Source organism: Peromyscus leucopus, chromosome 17 (genome assembly GCF_004664715.2).
Source record: "Peromyscus leucopus breed LL Stock chromosome 17, UCI_PerLeu_2.1, whole genome shotgun sequence".
In the NCBI taxonomy this organism is placed as follows: domain Eukaryota; kingdom Metazoa; phylum Chordata; class Mammalia; order Rodentia; family Cricetidae; genus Peromyscus; species Peromyscus leucopus.
The window spans coordinates 20,179,906-20,201,409 of NC_051077.1; the positions used below are offsets into that span (position 1 = coordinate 20,179,906).

Genomic DNA, 21,504 nt, shown 5'->3' on the forward strand with positions numbered 1-21,504 from the left:
CGCAAGTGCATGCGCACACACACACACTCACACCAAAAGAAAGAACATTTTATTATAACCATTGACTGTAAAACAATCTGAATCCATTTTCTAAGTGTCCAGGCAGAAATGCAAATGAAGGAGAAAGTGTTGCTTCTGAGGTGGTCAAAAGTGTTCTTCTCTAAGAGCTTCTATAGCCCGAGGGTCTTACCTGAACACTGTTCACTTGACAGAAATGTGTGATGACTTCCAACAGAGGGGCCAAGAGGGTAGCTTTGCCTTCAGAGACACCATCAATCTGTTTCACATTTTCAACAGTAGTTGGTCTGTTGTTTACAAAAGAGGAAGAATTATGAAGAAACCACCAAGACAGAATCACTCCAAGAATACAGTGATGCTCAGCCTCACACTGTACTCAGTAACTGTATACATTTCTAACACTCAAAACCAGTGCTTTCTACAGACGGTCACATTACACAATCCCCTTTACTTATAGGTTTGCTATGTAAACAATTAACAAATAAAGGCTCCACTTCACTTCTAACACCACAAAAACTCAGTGAAAGTATTAACTGGTGAAGAGGCCATGACCAGAAACAAATAAGCTAACACCCAGGCTTCCACTAGGTTTTCCATATTATTCACAGAAATGAAAGCCCTGAGGTTCTGAATGGGACAGTAAGAAAGGCTAAGAAACTCAGAAGAAAGTCTCCTTCATATTTCTTCCCTATGAAATGTCCCCTATAACAGCAAACTGGCTCACCAGGCCTTTAACTCAATGCATTTATCTGGATCTTTGTTTCTTGAACTTCAGATCTGCTTTAAGTCCAAGCTGCTAGTTAGAACGTTTACCTGCTAAATGTCCTTATTATGCTACAACCTCTGTGCTTTACTTTTAAACCTAAACAATACCCACAGAATCATAGAGCTCAATTTTTTCCATTATGTCCAATATCCAAGACTGCTTAATGTCTCCTTCCTAAAATTCACCAATGTAATTAATGGTTACTCATGTACTGTAAGTATCTTTCCTGCAGAGTAAAGAGTCATCTTAGAATCTTTATTTTTTTAAACAATAGTGAATGTGTAAGTTACTGTGCATTATCATTAGAACATCCTGCATTAAAGTGGTGCCTATTAAGTGAAATTTAATGACAGAAACAAATTTTAAAGGAACCAATAGACAAAACTTTGGAAATAAGTTCTAACCTATGTAGAACTAGCTGAGCCCCTCATTTTTCATGCTAGCTGATATCAAAGTCACAAGGAAGTGGGAAACTGATACTTTTAGTCACAGAGTTTAAGTTCTAATGTGTGACATATGTTTATAACTAATCATACCGAAAAGCGAATAAAGCAGTATTCACCACAGAAGCACTTCAGCAGCCACCTGAAAGCCCTTGATAAATTCAAGGGAGAGGAACTGGCTGATAAACACAATGGAACACACCATAGAGGAAACGATAACTAAGTCAGAGCGTAAGGCTTTCCTAAGAGGAATTGAGAGAGTCAAGGAATTCAAGGCAGAAACAACATACATGAAAGTGAATGGGACATTGCCTAGAAACAGAAGCAATTCAGGTCACAGAAACCATTCCAAATTCTGTACTGAAATAAAAAAAAAAAAAAAGTAGGTTTAAGTCAACAAATAGAAGGGCTTAACCTCTAAGTCCAAGAAGTCAAGATCATATAATTAATTTGTTATTAGTATATCAGATGTGAGGGAGTGGTCAGTTAAGAGGCCTTTGCAATAGAACAGGCCTGGAAAGGTCTGACGTAACACTATATGAAGGAAGGCACAGATTGATAGACACAAGAGTGTTTAAATGAAAAGAGCTGAAAATTGTTAAATAAGAGGAAGAAAGAGAGACTTAGAGGACTGAAAACAAAAACGAGGTTTTAAATATGTCATGAGGAACAACCCAGTATAACTAAAAACTTAGAACTACAGAAAGAAGGGGGTTCAGATGGCAACCGGCTACAGAGGGTGAGTGGGCGATGGATTTGGTTTTATAAATATGATTCACTCACAAGGAGACATGGAACTAAAGGCATCTAAAGATCAGGGCAGCAGCATGGGAGATGTGACAGTCAGATCACAGGCGGAAGTCGTGGTCAAACTATTACCTAACAACACCTTTTAGAAATCTATTATATCAGAGAGAATCGGAACATGAACAGTTTACCTCATTTTGGCCATATCCAGGAGAATCTTATTTGTTGCTAGAATAGCCGGAGGCACATCCATTTTACTAGCATGTTTCTGCCTTGCCTCCACCAACTTGGCATATAACGCAGTCTAGGAAGAAACAACAGCACTTTTCAAAACGCAGTTAGAGAGAAGTCGCCTTTACTCTTAGAACTCCAGGGCCTACTTTCTCCCGTAGGATGAAAACGAGCTGACGCCCATCTTTAGACTGCTGGCCACCCACTCCTAAGTTAATCAGCACATTACAAACACCTTACCCTCGTGTCCAGCTCTTGGGCTGAAATGACAGGTTGTGAGGAGCTGCAAGATGTTCCTGGCGACTGCATCCCGACACTAAAATATTTAAAAGAAAATAAATATACTTTTCTTCTTCTCTCATTTACTTTTTATTTCATACTTCAAATAAGAATCTTTCCAAAGCTAACAGTTATTCTTTACAACATAAGTAAGACAATTTGTGGTTCAATTGCAACCGCCTCGACTTTAAACATTTTGGATGAGATGATGTACTATAAAGCTATGGTTAAAAGTGCCTCTCAGGTCCTTCACAGTGGCTTAAGGAGAGCATCTACCAGTCTTCCTTCTCAACCATGTACTGTTTATCCACAGAGAAGAGAATGCTCCTCTAATCAACAGGAGCATGGTCTGTTCCTGAAATCACCGACTCTTGTTAGTAGGCAATAATAGCAGAGGAATATAGCTAATATTAGAAGAATAGTAGGAATAATAGCAGAGTTACTCAAATTTTTTTCAAAATCAAAGAAGAAAATATATGACAAAAGATACAATTTTGTTTTGGACTTTTCAAAAGTTGTAGAGAATGTACCAAACTGTCAGAAAGGAAATGGACTAGGAGGCAAACCAGATAGCTCAAAAGAAGCATTCCTCACTGATAAGCTAATTACAAAGAAAAAAAGCTGCAAAAATGAAATTGTAATTGCACAGGAGATCCACATGGGTGCCAAGAAAGACCAAGTTGCTAATGGCCGGACTTCCCCGATATTGGGAAACGAAGGATATTTGTTACAAGTGCCTATGAAATCAAGCTTCTCACAACTTTCTCCAGGTCTGTTTTCCTTATGAATATTTTCTCCTTCACCCTCCATCCCCAGTCTCCAAGGTTTTCTTCCGCAGAAGACAGATGAAAGACAACACAAACACTGATGCTGTCAAGGTTGCTCACATCTCTTACGGCCTCCACTACCAACACAAAGCAGCCTCGAGAGTAAACACCCTCAGCTAGGGCTTCTGTCTTTGCTGCTCAATAGCGGGTCTCAACTGTCATCTCCAAGCCGTGAGTCATGGCTGCAGAAACACCAGAGACATGGGCTTATCAATTGTACCAGACTATGGCCATGTCTGACAGGTGACAGGACTAGTCTGGAAGGGTCAAGGAGATTCCCACCTTTCTTCATTCTTAGTCAATGTAGTACTGAAAGGCTATGCTCAAGCAGTTAGAGAAAAGAAACAAAGGGATACAAGTAGAAAAGAAAAAACCAAATTATTCCTTCTTGCAGATGGTATTCTTAAGAGAGCCTAATGTAACAGAAAACTCTCCGACCTCATGAACATTTTTTTCAGCAAGGAAGTGGGTTGAAAAACCAACACTCTCAAGTCAGTAGCTTCCCTATACCTCAACTAAAGAACTTGATTAAGAAGTTGCGGGTAGGAGGGACCCACTCAAGCAGCTTCAAAACCTAGGAATAAGCCTACCAAGGAGGCGAAAGCCTTCCGCAACTTCAAACTTTGAAGGAAAAAGTTGCAGACATTAGCAAATGGCGATACCTCCAGTACACACAGATTGGCAGGATACGGTGACAATAACTAAATTACAGAAGCATCTGCGATTCAATCTAATATCTACCGAAATTCAAAATAGGTTCTTCATAGAAAGAGAAAAAAACAATCCTAAAATTCGACAAGAAGCATAAACGACTCCCAATAGCAAAAGCAATCCTAAGCAGAAGGCAAATTGGAAACATTGCAATAACTTTCCCCAAATTATACACCTCAGATACAGTAAAAATAAAATAAAATAAAACATGGCATTAACACAAAAACAGACACACAAATCAAAGGAAATACAGTGGTAGAATTAAACCCACAGCTATGGCTACTTGATTTTTAATAAAGGCTTCAAAAATACACAGTGGAGGAAAAAAAACAGCAAAGGACGTTAGGAAAACCAGATATAGATAGATAAATATACAGATGAAGATTTAGATATAGAAAGAATGAAAATAGATCTGTAAGTCTGAGCCTGTACAAAATTTTAAAATACCTAAAGTTCTGAAATTGTTATAGGAAAACACCTTGAGGTACAGACATAGGCAAAGATTCCACAGAGCAGGACAAAATCACATGAGGTTGAATAAAATTAAAAAACTTCAGTAAAACAAAGGAAGCAATCGTCAATGTGTAGAGAAACCTGCCAAGTGTGTGTGTGTGTGGGGGATCTTAGCCAATTATATATTTAACAGTGACTTAATATCTAAAATACATAAAGAGTTCTCAATATACCCCAAATCTAAAACCATTCAATAAGTAAGTCAATGAACTGAACTGACACTTCTCAAATGGTTAAAATACAAATGGCAAATAAATATTTAGAAAGAAATGTTCAACCCTCTCAGCCATGAGAAAAAACCAACAAACAAACTGTTTTGCTCTCTCATCTCGCTCCAGCAGAATGGGCATCACCAGGGAAACAAACAGCGAACACAGACAAAGATGTGGGAATAAAGGATGCCTTCTCCACTGCTCGAGAGATAGAAATGAATGTGGCCGTTATGGAAATCAGTATGAATTTCTCAGACATTAGGACTACCATAGAATGGCAGCTTTGGGATATAGATCCAAAGAACTCTAAGTCAACATACCACAAAGACACCTGTCCATCCTTCCTATTTGCTTTACTTGTCACAATAGCCAGGATATGGAACCAAACTAGATGCCTATCAACATTGAATGGATAAAGAAAATGAGATACATGTATACAATGCAGTTTAATTCAGCTGTAAAGAATGCAATTATAACATTCACAGGACAATGGTTTAAAACTAGAGATGATTATGTAACCAAAATAAGCTAGACTTATTGTGATAAATGTGGTATCACATTTTCTCTCATATGCAGATTGAGATGTGTGTGTGTGTGTGTGTGTGTGTGTGTGTGTGTGTGTGTGTATGTAGCAAAAGTAAAGGCACTATGAGAATTGGGGTAGTACACATAGCAAAGTAGATGTCTCCTGAGGAATGATACCCAAAGTTGTCCTCTGGCTTCCACATGTGCAGGCACACATGTGAACTTTCCTCCCACAGGAACATAGAAACACACACACACACACACACACAGTTGCAGATATGTTAGCATCCTGCTTACTCTTGTATACTAAGTCTGTATTCTATAACGAATTTCTGGACTAGTCCATAGGTAGCCAGAACTCAATAATATATCCCTAAGCTCTTGTTTTTCAACCTTAGCCCCTAAATATCCAATCCCTTCAAGCTGTGCTTCTTAGCTGCCCACTGAAAAGAACGACATTCTCATCCAGTACTAAAAAACACCTTCAAGAACTCCTTTTCCTTAACCCATTATCTTTTCAATCAAAGAGTCCTGCAACTCTATTTCCTGTCTTACAAGACTACTGTTCCTTTTCGCTGTGCCCACTGCACATTCCTCCTCTCTACTACCGTCCCCTCTTGTAAAAACACTGGTGTTAACATCCCTGTTTTTGCTTTTACCACAATTCTGGGTTCTCTACAATCCATTCTTCACAGGAATGATCAAAAAGAGAGTAATCACCCTGGAGCCACTATAAAATCCACTTATTTTACTTAGACTTAAAGGCAAAGAATAAAGATCAAAAGAAGAATATTTTATAACCTGTATAAAATGCACAAAATTTAAGTTCCAATGTTTATAATTCATGTTTTCTAAGAATACAGGCACATTAATTGCCTTATAAATTATCAATGGCTGCTTCAACTACATCTGCAAGGCAGAGCAGCTACAATGAAAGTTTTGACCCTCAAAGCCTAAAACACTTCCTGCCTGACCCTTTACGGAATAGTCTGCCAGGCCATGCTCCAAGTCCGAACTCTGATCATGTCACTGTCAGCTTACTGAAGACATGTCTTAGCTCCCAGCTCCCTTCAGATTGACCTGAGTGCTTAGAAGGAACAGGATATTCTGGCCTGCACTTATTCCTCCAGGCTTTAGTTTATTACTCGTTACTTACTAAGTAGTCTCTAGGCCACTGCTGAGTTGTGTAGTAATATCACAAAATTTTTTATGTTTATTTACTAATAATGTGTATGAATGTTTTGTCTGCATGTATGTATGTGCATATGTGTGTCTAGTGCCCAAAGAAGTTAGAAGAAGACATCAGATTCCCTGGAACTGGAGTTATAAATACTTGCCAGCCACCATATGGGTGCTGAAAACTGAACCCTGGTCCTCTGCAAGAAGAGTAAGTGCTGTAAACCACTGGTCCATCTCTCAAGTCCCATGGATTGTAGTTTTATAGTTTTATGTACCTTTCCCTGTATATCCCACTGGATTATTAACATTGGGTAACAATGTCTGTAATATTCCCTTTGAACCCTGGAGCCTAAAATGGTGCTTGTATTACAAAGCAGCCATGTGAAAATACAGTTAACATTTAAATGTAGAAATGCTTCATGATACTGGATGGACACTGTCAAATATACTCCTTAAACGTTATATTTAAATAAAACATTAGTAATTGCACATCACACAGCCAAACAAAAAAAGAAATTGTTTAAGATAAGGAAATTAATACTGTGACAGATGTTTTATCAGATCCAAAGTAGTGAATCTAAATGAGCAAAGCATAGAAAGTGTGTGGGTCTTATGGCATATTCATTTTAATCTCATATGAATATAGGCACAGCCCATTTAATCTTTGTATATAATATAAGCCGCGACACTTCTATTATCCAGTTCTCAGACAGGATATTAGATTCTATACAGGTTCCACACTTCTATTATGTCAGCAAGTCACACAGTAAGATTAAAGTGTGACCAGCTGGGTTGGGGCTCAGTGGTAGAGTGCTTATCTAGTATAAGCAGGCCCTGGCTCCTTCCCCAGGACAAGAAGACAACAAACTAAAGCCACAATGGGTACTTTAGCTTTATTCTCTAACAGTTTTTACATCTCCAGTCTCATTGCCATAATACCTGTATTTGAAAATGGGTTGGGACTATGTATTCCCAAACACATAGTAGCAGTGGTTAAATGCTCGAGGCAGACAAACACAGATGTGATCCAGCAATGTCATTAGCTATATATTCACAAACAGGTTAATGGCCCGGCCCTTGATATATCTGACTTCGGAATGAGAACAGTAGTGGCCAACTCAGAAATAGCCTAAAAGTGCTTAGCATTTTAACACAAAGCGCTGTGAACAGAGGTGCCCAAGAAGCACAGTCTACCGCCCGAACTTCCCACGCGTCTCTTTCCAGAACCACAGAGACTATGTTCTGATTTCACCTGCGTTTGCAATCTGATAGTCCTTTTTCTTTAGGAAAGAAAGGAAAACAGTAGTATCAATAATATAAGCAAATATAAAAAATTAAAATTAAAATTCTATACCTTTTTTTAGGAATGTTACTCCCAGAAGATTTCTCAGATGCTTTGAATGAATACATTCTCTCCAAATTAGACTATGTTTCCACAAATAAAGTCCATTAAAAACAAAAAAGAAATTACAAAAACATTTAAATACAAAGAAAATAAGATTTTAAAAAAAACTCACAATAACAATTATTCCCCTAAGTAACCAAGTCTTCAAATAAATAAGCTGTTGAGCCACCACAGGCTAAAAGATGAAATGATCCAAAGAATGTCCTAAGACACAAAAGCTCGAGTTACAGGGGTGATTCAACTCCATGAGTGGTACACTAGGAGATTTAATTCACTGTTTGCCCATCACCGTGATCTAATTAGCTAAAGACAGCCTGTGCATGAAGAATCTGTAGTAGTTACTAAGAGACTAATAAAACAAAAAAAGTATGTATGTCCCTTTGCAGATGGGATAGTTATGGGTGTGTGTGTGTGTGTCTGTGTGTATGTGTGAAATGTGTGTGTGTGTGTGTGTGTGTGTATAATATTCATTTGCAGATGGGATGGGTGTGTGTGTATAAAGTATATATATATGTATATATGTGTTCATTTGCAGATGGAATGGGTGTGTGTGTATATATACATATATATATATGTTCATTTGCAAATGGGATGGGTGTGTGTGTATATATATACATATATATGTATATATGTTCATTTGAAGATGGGATGAGGGTGTGTGTGGCTTTAATGAGAATACTTAGGAATCATACTTATTTATTACCTATAAGTATCATAATATATTAAAAGCCTCAAGACAAATTATTTATGAAATACACTTTAAAAGAAAAATAAATTACTTTGTGAAATACTTCTACTTCTTTATTAGCTCAAGAAATCATATATTGTATTTTTATTCTATTCACTACATTTCTCCTTGCAGCTTGTGGGTTTTATATCTGCTATTCTTCTGACTAGCAGCAATGCAAACACAAGATTTCAAACCCGGGGTTGCATCCATGAAGAATGAGATAAGAACCATCCCTTGAAAACAAACCTGCTCAGTAGTTAATCCAATTGACTTTTCATCAGAAGAATGTTGCTTCATTTCTGAAGATATGGGATTAGAACTGAAACACAGCAAAATTAAAGTATCTCCTGAGTTAAAATGTAATCATCCAATTCATGTGTCATCACACTACTCCGAGAAGTAGCGATTATATTACCCTTGAAGAATGTATATTTTTAAAACACTGACTTCCCTGAAAAAAAGTTTCAAAGAAAAAAAAAAAAAAACCTGATACCTGATCAATAACATTTGCATGATACTAAAAAGCAGGCAGCAAGCATATTACCTTCCTACATCTACACTAGGGAGGTATGAATCACCAATTCTGTATCATCACCCCATGTTGCCTTAAGCAAGAGGCAAGAAAACTTGCTGGCTCTTCTTTTTATTTTATATGGCCACAGGGTGACTGTAATTTGTAGTTTCAATATAATAGCAGAATGTATAAAAGCACAGAAATGCAATTTCAAATCCTTCATCTTCGCACCACATGGACTGCAGAGCGTGAGCTGTGGAAGGTGAAAAGCAGGATTCCTTGAGCCTGTTTTCTTCTGTAAGGAACACTTCTTTAGCCTTATCTTAGAAAACAGCTCTGTACGGATGTAGTCAGATACTTGACATCAACCAGGAAAGCGTTCTATATCCTACCCTTCCCCGTGACTCCCTTCTACCACTCACACTCCAGTGGGACACTGATTTTACCTGTACAATGTCTGTAAACTGACAGAATTTGAATCACTTAAGCAAAACCTAAAGATTTCAAGTTAATAGGGGGAAAGTGAAAAGAGAAAAAGAAAAAGAAAAAGAAAAAAGAACCTTGGCGGCTGAACCTTCCTCAGACACATCTCTTCATTAGCTTGAAGGATAAGGCTCGGAGGAGACTGTGTACTGGCTTCGCCAAGCCATTTTCTACCCTATCAAAAACAAGAAGAATCTTAATGCACAGTGGGACGGATTGGGACAAACAGGTAGATGTCGGCACTATTTACCTTTTTTGTGAGGGAGCAAGTCCTTACAAATTTGTTTTGTTTGGGAACTTCTACCAAGAATCCTTCAGCTATGAGGTGGTGAGACAGAGCCTTCCACCAGCTCTCTGCTCGGTCTTTGCCAGTGCCAAAAAGCTTGTGACCGCGGTATTTATCGTCAAGACGCTGAGAATTCTGAAATTGGAAATAAAGTATCTAAAAATGCTTATTTAAATAAACAGGCCAAATAAAACAAAAACCTACCCAGCAATTCTTCAGGTTTAAACACAAATTTCAGCTTTTAAACTTCTCAGATTTTTAAGTTCATCCTTTTCATTCTGAACACTCAATTGACAAATATGTAATGAAAATAGAATTCTGTCTTAAATACAGAAAAATTCTCACATAATTCAGATGCATTTCCCAGTGGATAGGTTTGGATACGTGCCTAGAATATTCCATCTTTGCTATTAAAATTTTGAGTAACAGTTTCTAAAATTGGTCACAATTTTAGAACAGGAGTGATAAAAGAAATATGACCTGTAGTTGGGCAAAAATTCATGGATTTCACTGAATAGTTATTTCTCACTGTGCTTTTGCTCACAGCACATTACCAAGTTGACTTAACTGCTGATCACCGGAGACACCTGCACAAACTGCCTGTTAACTAGTTGATGTTGGAGCAGTGATACTTCTGAGAGATGGCAGAAGTCTTATGAGAGACTCTTCAATCATTAATTTCTAGAAACATGAGAAGTTGTCATACACATGTTTCTTGTCCTGTAACAGAGAAGACTCTGCCCACCTCTACGTCTCTATAAAGTACTCTTCTCTTCCCTTCATCCTCTTACTATTTCATTCATTCTATACATTTAACTATTTTAAATGTGCATGGTAGTATATATGTCATATGGCATCATAGAAATTACTTGTGTATGAAGTCTCTGAGGTGATTATCATAGATTAAAATTCATCTATAATTACAACCTGCATCTACAGTGCCCTCTATCACACAAACTGGAAAGTCACATACACATTTCTGGTTTCATCTAGAATTCTGAACATGATTTAGTTCTGTTAATCAGATGTTATCATTTGCATGACAAGTACAAGCAGGATGTGAGACAAAGCCCACTCCCCGACAATATTGCAAGCATGCATGATTACAGAGGATCATGCATAATTGTGACCCAGGCCCTGTAACGATTAAAATCATGGCTCACAGGCTTATGCATTTGAAAAACTGGTCCTCAGCTGGAGACACTCCTTTGAAAGGTTGTGGGATCTTTGGAAATGGAGGCACGGCTGGTGAAATGGATCACTGGTAGCAGATCTGAGGGTTACAGCCTGCCGAAGCTTCCAGCCTGAGTTCTTCTGCTTCCTACATGCTACTGTGATATGGCCAGCTGCGAGTTTCCAATGCTATGGACAAATCCACATTAAGCTACGCCTCCCCTGCCATGAAGGACTGTTTCCCCTTAACCAGGATCAAAACCAATTTCTCTCTTAAGTTACTTCTACCCAGGCATCTGATCATCACAATGAAAAAAGTAAGTAATAGAGGTGGAAGTGGCACTCTCCTCACTAGTAATCCATGTGGATGCGAAAGCTCATTGTGGGTCCATTTGAATACAGTTTCTGGTCAAACACATGCCAGCTGAATGTGTTTTAGGCACTAATACACAACATGGAGAATACAACTATTAAAGTGCACTGTGATTACCTCCAACAAAAGAATTCATTTCAGTTGTCCATGCCAAATAAATAGTAAAACTAAGGGGAAAATGTTATTTTCTTTGACTATAGCAACCATTTTAATATCTATGTAGTCCATAATATTCTTCATTAGTGTGCAGTTTTCCCTAAGTAGCCATGAATAGCCGCTAGGGCTGAACTTTGTAGCAGGAGAGTCTATTGTTTACAATTAACAGCAAAAGCATTAAGTTGCCTAACTAGAATTACTAGTTCTGGACACTAAAGATTATTATTCATAGTCTTTTTTCCTTCCTAATTGGAAAAAAACAAAATTGATTGTGCACATTCACTGAGATGAAGCAATAAGACTTTTCCTAATTAGCAGAAAGTACCTCTTCCCTTTATGATCAATAATCATTGTGAAAACTGTGTGCTATGTAAATAAATTTATATAACCATGTTTCCATGGTAACCACCAGGCAGAGAAACCTCTTTATTCCTTGATATTTTATATCTTTGTTTTAAAAAAATATTTAAGCTCAAACTAAACTGAGCAACCTGCTTTAAAACACCATAATAAAGATTTTAAAAAATATTTCTTTTTTTATTTGTATGAGTGTTTGCCTGTATGTATGTATGTATATATACCATGTGCCTATGGAAGCCAGAAGGCGGCATCAGATTCCTCTCAATCTGGGGTTACAGAAGACTGTGAGCTGCCATGTGGGTGCTAGCTACCCAAACCAGGTCCTATGCAAAGAGCAGTGGGTGCTCCTAACCACTAAGCCACCTCCCCACCCCTACAATAAAGATTTGGATAAATATTTAATGATATCTGACTGTGAGCAAGACATCCACATTAACTGCATAAATGTTCTAGTTACCTTTCCAAGTTATCCATTGGCTACTTAGGATGAGAAGGTCATCAGAGAGAAAATATAGTATCTATTTTGCAATTTTTAGCTCTGAGAGCCTTCACACACACACACACACACACACACACACACACACACACACACACACACACAATGCATATTTATTCATTTCCAGGGCATGTAATCTTGAAAAGGGGAATGTTCATACTGCTTTTTAAAAGTCAACTTGAAAACAATAAGGTTTAACAAGTGGACCCATTACAGTGCAGAACCCATAAACTGCCGGTAAAGCAAGAGTAAAGAGAGCTGATGACCCAGGCACAACAAAAAATGGGAGAGAGAAAAAAGAAAAAAAAAAAAAACTTGCTACTTCTCCAAATTAACTTCCTCAAAACTCAAGTTGCTTTTTGAAGTCAATTTTTTTCTTGCTGGGAATAACATTATCTTTCATTCTTCTTCCCTCCTTCCATGCCCAAATCTCTACATCAACTATAACCCCCAAATCGACTGAATCCCCCACAAAAATCCAGTGGCCCCTTCACACACTTCCCTGATTCCCCTGGGCATGCTCTCTTCCAAACTTCAGTAACAGTCCTCAACCATCCAAGTGTCCCATGTCTCTTTCTGCACCAGGTTATACTTATTTCCTCCCAAGTAACCCGGTTGACACTAGGTGTTAACCCTCATCTAGTTCAGCACTCTAGCCTCTACATAATAAAGATAGTGCCCTATGCAAAAACAGATGTTCAATAGCTCAAGAAGACTTTAAGTTTCTAGCTGACTCCTCCTCCCCTGCCAACCCTGCCTCTTTCCAGTTCCTATAGCCCAAAGATATTCATGGCCAAAGTTTCAGTGGTTTAGTAGATAATTCTGGGTGAACCAAGGGCCTTGTGCAGTTAACCGAATTTTCAGTACTGAACAGCAGACCCAACCCATAGTAACATATTTCAATCAGATGAATATTAAAATGCATAGCACTCTCCTGTTATATATTTTTAAAAATTTGGAGAGTGAATAAAACTACCAACAATTACAGTCGATTGTGGTAGTGCATGCCTGCAATCTTAGTGTTCAGGTGGCTTAAACAGGAGAATCACAAGTTGAGGGCCAATCTGAGCATGATATTATCTCTAAAACACATATATACAGACATACACACACACACACACACACACACACACACACACACACACACACGCATACATGCATAAATCTACCAACAGTCCTAACACCTACATAGGTCAAATCTCTGGGCTCAGAGATTTGTGGAAAAATCTTGTGGATAAAGTGCTTGATCTCTAAATATGAGGACCCGAGTTTGGATCCCCAGCGCCTGGATGGAGAGTAGGTATGGCAAATCAATTACAAATGAATCAAACGTTTCAATGTTAGACCTGAAACTTGTAGAAGAAAGAATATGGAGTACACTTTAGTATACAAGCTCGAGAAAGAACATTCTGAAAAGGACCCCAGTTATCTAGAAAATATGACCACTAATCAACAATAAGACTTCATAAAATTAAAAGGCTGCCCTTCGAAAGAAACTGTTACTCAACTGAAGAAACAGCCTATAGAACGGGAATGCCAGCTACACATCTCGAGGAGGGTTAGTATACACAATATATGAAGAGTTCAAAAAGTTAAACAAAAAAAAAAAAAAAGCGGGCTATGGAACAAAACAGAATTTTCAGGAGAAGGAATACAAATGGCTAGGACATGTTTTTAAAAGTGCTTACCATCCTTAACTGTCAGAAATTCAAGTTGAAACTTCTTTGAGGATAAGATTAAAAAAAAAAAGACAAGAAATGCTGACAGTGATTGGGGAACCATTGTGCACTATTTGTGGAAGTGAAAAATGGTGCAGGCCCTTGGAAATCAGTAAGAAGAGCCCTCAGAAAGCTAAGATTATATCAATCATATGACCCAGTTAAATCATCCCTGGACATACACCCAAAGGACTCTATTTCCTACTACAGAGACACATATCCACCTATTTTCATAGCTGCTTTATTCACAATTGCTAGGACAAGAAAAAAAGCCTAAATAGCCTAAATGATGAAGTAGATGATGAAAATGTGGTACCTAAACACAACTGGAATTTCATTTGGCTATAAAGAAAACTGCAATCATAAAATTTGCAGGTAAGTGGACTGAGCTAGGAAACATTATAGTGAGTTAGAGAACCCAGACCCAGAAAGACAAACATTACATGTTCGCACTTATACATGGATCCTACTATTGAATATTTAGAATAGTATATTTCATTTGGAATTTCTGTAGAATCCAAGAATCTAAAAAGGATCATTGGTAGGGGTGGGGAAAGAGAGGAAAGTCTTAGGGGAGAATAATAGAACAGATGTGACGTAAAGGGAAAAATGATTTAAGAGTAGAGTAGGATGCACAAGTAGGATGGAGAAGTAGGTAGGGAGAGATAACACTAAAGGCTGTTTTAAAAGCCCATATGGCAACTTCCTATTTTATAAGCTTCCTAACACACACACACACACACACACACACACACACACACACACACTCACTTATATGACAGAGATTAATTGGAGTTACCCTACACAGGGGATAATGCTACTCAAGGAAGTTCACCAAACAAAAAGCCCAGTGTCAGGTGTGAGATATCGCCTCTCAAATTGGTTGCTCAGCTGGGCTAGAGAGATGGCTCAGCGGTTAAGAGCACTGGCTGCTCTTCCAGAGCATCCAGGTTCAATGACCAGCACCCACATGGAAGCTCACAACTGTCTGTAACCCTAGTTCCAGGGAATCCAAACACCCACATACAGACGTACACACAGGCAAAAGTCCAATGCACATAAATAAAACAAGATCTTTTAACTGGGTGGTGGTGAATCCCAGCACTTGGGAGGCAGAGGCAGGAAGGATCTCTGTGAGTTCCAGGCCAGGCACCAAAGCTACACAGAGAAATCCTGTCTCAAAAACAAACAAACAAACAAACAAAAAATTGTTGTTTATTTTATCCTATAGACCACGCCCTATAGGCCACTGTTATTGGCTTCCCATCAAAACTTGGGTGTAAGTCTGCATTGCTGAAGACACCGCATGTCTTGGCCACAAGACATGGGGAAATCAAGCTGGCACTGACCAGGAAGTTTTCTTTTTACTGGCTAGCTTTCACAGTACCAGAAGGTGGTATGCAGGCTGCTAGGCAAGAAAAAGTCACCAAGTCTTACCCAGCTGTTAACCCTGTGCTCTAAAATAACAACTGGCATGGCCAGATATGCCATAGGTACAATAGTGGCATGAATATTATAGGGTCAACCAAGCACTTCCTGACAGGATTTAAGTACCCTCCCTAACACTCCCATGCCCACCTCACAGGAGGAAATACATCCATGACACTATAAATGTGGCCGGAACCTGTGGGTGGGGAGCTCACAGGTCCCAGGGATGGACTCACAAATGGTCAAAGTACAAAGAGTACATGTCTGTAGAGTGTTTATCCACAAATGGGACCTCTATGTGACACTCCTTTTCCACGAGGCTCTGGGCTCATCCCGAAAGTGGGTTATAAAGATTGTTAGAGCTGGCGGTCGTAGAGAACTGGAACGAACAGTGCCTTCTGGACCCGACAGACCACTGCACCCATTAAGTCATGGCGTCTATGGTTGCCTGCACACAATCAGGCTAGTATCATGTTCAGCAAGGGGTGAAGAGGTTCATGAGCCCCTACTGAGCAACTATTGAAAGCTGATGGCTTTGGAAGGAGAGAGTCATTCTTCTTTAAGGATGTAGCCCCTGGAACGTTGGACACATTCCAGTAAATGGCCCCATACCCATCACCGGGGTCGGGGAAGGGCATAAAGTTGGGATGGGGTGGAGAGGTGGAGGGAAGGATCTGGGAAGAGTTGGGAGAATAGCGGCAGGGAGTGATTATGACCAAAATACATTGCATACGTGTATGAAATTGTTGAAAAGCTAATGAAATTATTACTTAATGAAACAAGCTGGGTGTGGTAACATATGTCCATAACTATAGCATTGGGTGGCAGGAGCTAGAGTCAGGAGGATGTCAAGGTCTCCAGGCAAGTCAGTCTATCCAAAACACTGAACTCCAGGTTCAGTGACAGACTGTCTCAAAAGAAAAATCATAAGGTAGAGAGTCACAGAGAAAGACACTCAATGTCCACCTCTGATGTTCACATGTGCACACATAGGTGAGAACATCCACATACATGCACACTCATACACATCCCAAAATATTGTCTAAGTGTCTAATTCTGAGGCCATGATAAGAATTAGCACTTTACCCGCTGGGCGGTGGTGGCACACGCCTTTAATCCCAGCACTCAGGAGGCAGAGGCAGGCAGATCTTTGTGAGTTCAAGGCCAGCCTGGTCTACAAAGTGAGATCCAGGAAAGGCGCAAAGCTACACAGAGAAACCCTGTCTCGAAAAACCAAAAAAAAAAAAAAAAAGAATTAGCACTTTGATACTCTTGGTATGTAAATGATCATGTTTTTCTTTAAATTATAGCCATTGGCTGTTACAACATGTTCCAGCAATGTCTAAGATTTTTACATAGAGAACTGTTTAGTCAGTTAAAACAAAGTTCTCTAGACAATACTGGTTGCTTCCTAATTAGACACATTAAAAGAAAAATTTAAACTCCACTCTACCGATTTATGGATAAATTGAGTAACTATTCATAATATTTAGAAAAAACATGGAAGATAGAATCAAGCTCTACAAAAACCATATTTATGTTCATAAACATCATCTCTTCAAAGTAACTCCAAAAAATGGCTTGATATATCATCTTACATATTAAAATTACCTACAAAGGTATTAACTTGTCCTAAATTGGAACAAGTTGCCTAGTTCTCAAGAGAATTACAGTTATAATTTTTCAACGATATCCCAATAGATATCAGGATGACTGAAAGCAGGAGCAGGTGACCTGCCTTATTTTCACTATTGTGAGCATCTACAGCTCTCCATTAAGTGATACTTTTTTAAAAGCCTTACACTTGGAGCTGGCAAGGGTAGTATAAAGTTTCACTGAGGTGAGCTGCTTAATTTGAGGACTCCCAGAAGACACTGTCTGTAGAAGAGGTCTGACTTGGTTTTCAAATAATAAGTGAAACCCGATCCCTCTTGTGACCACTTGAAGTTTGTCTAGAAACAAACTTATTTATTGATAGTGGATATAGCCGGATTACACCAAATTAAAACAAGGATACTTTTTATAAATTACTCACATTGGAGACACAGGTTTTGAAGGTGACAAAGATAGAAAATAAATGTATAGGTTTCAATTATATTTGAGCTGTCCTGCAGAACTGATAAAGATAAAAATTCCTTAGATAACACTTCTATTGTTAAAATTTTAAGCAATTTTGCCCTTTAAAACCATTTATCTTGAAAGGAATGACACTTGAAAAGGTAATACAAGTTTTCAATGTGTTTCATTAAAAACATTTCATAACTCATTCCATAGATTACTTTCTAAGTGAAAGTAAAAACATTTACATGAAGCACTTGAATATTTAACAAGCAAAAGTTTACCTTAATGATTTTAAAATTCTATACACAAAATGAACATTTAACTTCTACTATAAAGTATATTTTTTAATCAGGAGATATTTCTGCAAAGTATCATGCCTTCTACTCTTGGTTTATTTAAATGATATTACTATACAATTCTTAAACTTCCAGATTTCGAATTCAGAAGTAAAATTACCATATACAGGAGTACCACAGGAAACCAGCTCTGTAAGTGTGAGGATTGGGTAAACAGAAGGACCACATAAAACCAGCTCTGTAAGTGTGAGGATTGGATACACAGAAATACCACATAAAACCAGCTCTGTAAGCATGAGGATTAAATAAACAGAAAGACCATAGAAAACCAGCTCTGTAAGTGTGAGGATTAAGTAAACAGAAAGACCACAGAAAACCAGCTCTGTAAGCGTGAGGATTGGGTCTTAAGTGTATTTGTGCCTGACATCTGCCAGCATAACGAGGGCACATGAATCACTCAAAACAGAAAGCAGTTCAATTAAACTCGGCTATTCACTTGTAAAGAACCGAAATAAACAAAACACTTTCTTAGAATGCTACATACTTCTGACTTGAAATACAATCAGAGGCAAGAATATACTGTCATACACTGTTACTGAACACAGTACACTTACAAAATAATTCCTGAAACTAAAATTTTGCACAAAGAATATAATCGTACCTGGGTACCAAAAGATACAATTTTGTCCTACCAGTCCCTTGACACAATGAAAGTTAACTTTCTTTAATTATCCTAAGCAATGCCAGTCTAGGGATTAATGCAATTGCAGTGTGGTAAGCTAATACATTATTTCCAGTCTGCAGTGCACACCTGAACACCAGTTCACAACAACAAAAACAGCATCTGACGTGATACAAGATCTGTCCAAAGCAATGAGTGCAGGGTTAAGCTGGAACTCAAGGTGGCTGTGAACTACAGCAAGCCACCTAAAGGCAGAGCTATCATCACGACAGTGGAGAGCACTGTCAGAAACTGTCCCAGAAGCCATCACAGATGCACTTACGGATCCTCGGAGGAATAAGATTGGAATGCCAATTCCAAACTTCTCCTGTAGGACGTCCACAGCAGAGAGCAGCTGGAATGCTTGGGGGCCAAAGTCTTGGAATGTGTCCTCTGAGTCATTAGTGGAATAGCAATGACTCAATCTGAAGAAGAGTAATAATATACTAAGAAAACACAAGCAGAGCGTGTTCCTTTAGAAATAAAAAGATGCAACCGTGAACCATGTTAAAAATATCTCACGTGTCCAGTGCTTCCAAAACTACAAACAAAGCTTATTTACACCCGAAAGCATGTTCATTATCTAAAACATGAGATATAAATCACAATACAACTAACCCAAACACAGTGCTTTTTTGTACCCAGAAGCTAAGTTTCATGGAGGCACTCAGAAGAGGCAGGCTCAAGGAAAGCAGAATTGCAGAATCCCAGCTAGGGCAGTGCCACGTGATCAATTATATAAATATTGGACACTAGTGTTACGTTACACCAGAAAAGGGGGTTAATGAGAAAGTTTCTAACTTAAAAAATGGCTATGCAGTACCATGCTAGTTTGAAACCTAGTAATTTTAAAACACAACACTGGAGCTCATAAACTTGTCATGCTGGTACATTTAGCAGTTAAATTTCGTAGTCATCCTCCAGGTTGATGCAAATTTACATTACTGCAAACAAGAATTGTTTAGCTTGAGAACAAAAGAAATCCTTAGAGACTACCAACTATTACATTTAAATTACCAAATTCAACTACTTTCCACATCAGATGTATCTTTAAAATAGCAATAGGAATGCAGTCAATATTCCAGATAAAAACATTCTGTTTGGATTTAAAAAAGAAAAGCCCCTGTTTAGGCTTATTCGCTCGTTTATCTCCTTGGTGGGATGCTAGATGACTTTCTCTTCAGAGTATTTAAAGTTATCAAGTCCCCATAAAGTATGACCCATACTTTATCTTACCACTTTAAATATATGTTATCTAATACATGAGATCTAAATCACAATACAGCAACCCACACAGTGCTTTCTTGTACCCAGAAGCTAAGTTTCATGGAGGCACTCAGAAGAGGCAGGCTCAAGGAAAGCAGAATAGCAGAATCCCAGCTAGGGCAGCGCCACGTGATTGTGGTTAGCGCTAATTTCTAAAAGTTTTTAAAATTCTATACCCAACAGTGCTGCTTCTGACCTAGAGACACAACTAACTCAAAGAGGTGGCATTTGTGCTTATTTTCTTTATAGTATAATATAGTTAAACCGTGCATATCCCTACGTGCAGATTCATTGAACCCTCACCATCAAGACCCAACAAATGCACTGCTCTCCAATCCATTCATTCTCCCTGTCTTTAACCTCTGCCAGCTGCGGGTCCCCCCTACAGTTCTGTCTTTCGGGGAATATGCACCTGGAACCACACTGTAGAATGGGGTTCTTTCCTCATTTAAATGTTTCTAGAATTTGTCTTTGAAGCCATGTGGGCTAGAGAGCTTTCTTCTCAGAGGTTTTAAGGGGAGAATTCAGTGCTTATAGTGGTTAGGCGAGCATTCGGCTGTGATTCACAGTGTCTGAACACTGTCAATTAGAGGACATTAAGAAACTGGTCCATGAGATCTGTATGACTGAGTTTCTGTAAACTGATTGGTTCAGAGAGTTCTCTTTGTGCCCTCTCACTATGGGGTTGCAATAAAATTCTCTTTCACTTTGATATTGGTAATCTGTGTTCCCCTCTTCTCTGTTAGTCTTGTCAAACTTTTTTTTTTTTTTTTTGATTTTTACAAATAATGAACTTTGGAGTGAACCAACTTTTCTCTACTGGTCTTGTTTTCTATTTCACTGGCTTATGCAATTATTTTTATTGCCTTTTTCCTGTTGATTCTCCTCTTAGTTGCCCATTAAAGTAAAAGCTTAGTGATCTGCTTGAAACATATACTCTTTAATGCTGCATTTAACACTACAAATTATCTTGGCAGAAGCATACTAGTTATATCCCAGTCATTTCATATTCTTATTACATGGGTTCAAAACATTTTCTGATTTGATGTATGACTTTGATTCACAAATTATTTAGAAGTACACTGTTTTATTTCTAAGGGTTTGGAGATTTCCCTTTCTTCCCACTGTTGCTTCCTAGCTTGACTCCATTAAAGTAAAAAACATATTTTATCCAAATAGAGTATTTCTTCATTTGTCAGGGTTTGTTTTATGATTCACAGGAAAATACATGTCCCTAAGTATTCCAGCTGCCCTTGAAAAGAATGGGTAAAATGCTCTTAAGAAATTAATTAGAACTGGTTTGCTGGTAGTCCTCTTTATTTCTTCTGTCTCCTCATGAATTTAGTAGGGGTTTAATTTCAGGGCTTTGGGGTGGGCCATGGTTGTCATTGAGTTCTGCTTTTGCTTTTGTTCTTGGTATGTTAAGGCACAGTCTCCTCATGGGACCTGGGGTCATCTTGAAGTCACTGGTAGGGGAGGCTGGCCTCAGATACTTGGTCTTCCTGCCTGAACCCCTGAGTCCTGCGATTACAGGCATGTCCTCACTCTTGGCATCCCTTACCCATTTCTGTCCATTGATTCTATTAA

The 21,504-nt window shown here is 38.4% G+C and overlaps 1 protein-coding gene across 3 annotated transcripts in view; it reads right to left on the minus strand.

Moving 5' to 3' along the window:
* Wrn (WRN RecQ like helicase) overlaps positions 1 to 21,504 on the minus strand; it is a 113,040-nt gene that overhangs the window by 16,078 nt on the left and 75,458 nt on the right. For all 3 annotated transcript variants that reach the window (XM_028877195.2, XM_028877196.2, XM_028877194.2), the window contains 8 exons: positions 18,935 to 19,076; positions 9,834 to 10,004; positions 9,661 to 9,758; positions 8,833 to 8,905; positions 7,806 to 7,876; positions 2,446 to 2,521; positions 2,166 to 2,278; positions 191 to 305 (listed from right to left, as the gene is read on the minus strand). In XM_028877195.2, coding sequence (XP_028733028.1) covers positions 191 to 305; positions 2,166 to 2,278; positions 2,446 to 2,521; positions 7,806 to 7,876; positions 8,833 to 8,905; positions 9,661 to 9,758; positions 9,834 to 10,004; positions 18,935 to 19,076 — 859 coding nt within the window. The remainder of the gene's footprint in view (positions 1 to 190; positions 306 to 2,165; positions 2,279 to 2,445; positions 2,522 to 7,805; positions 7,877 to 8,832; positions 8,906 to 9,660; positions 9,759 to 9,833; positions 10,005 to 18,934; positions 19,077 to 21,504) is intronic.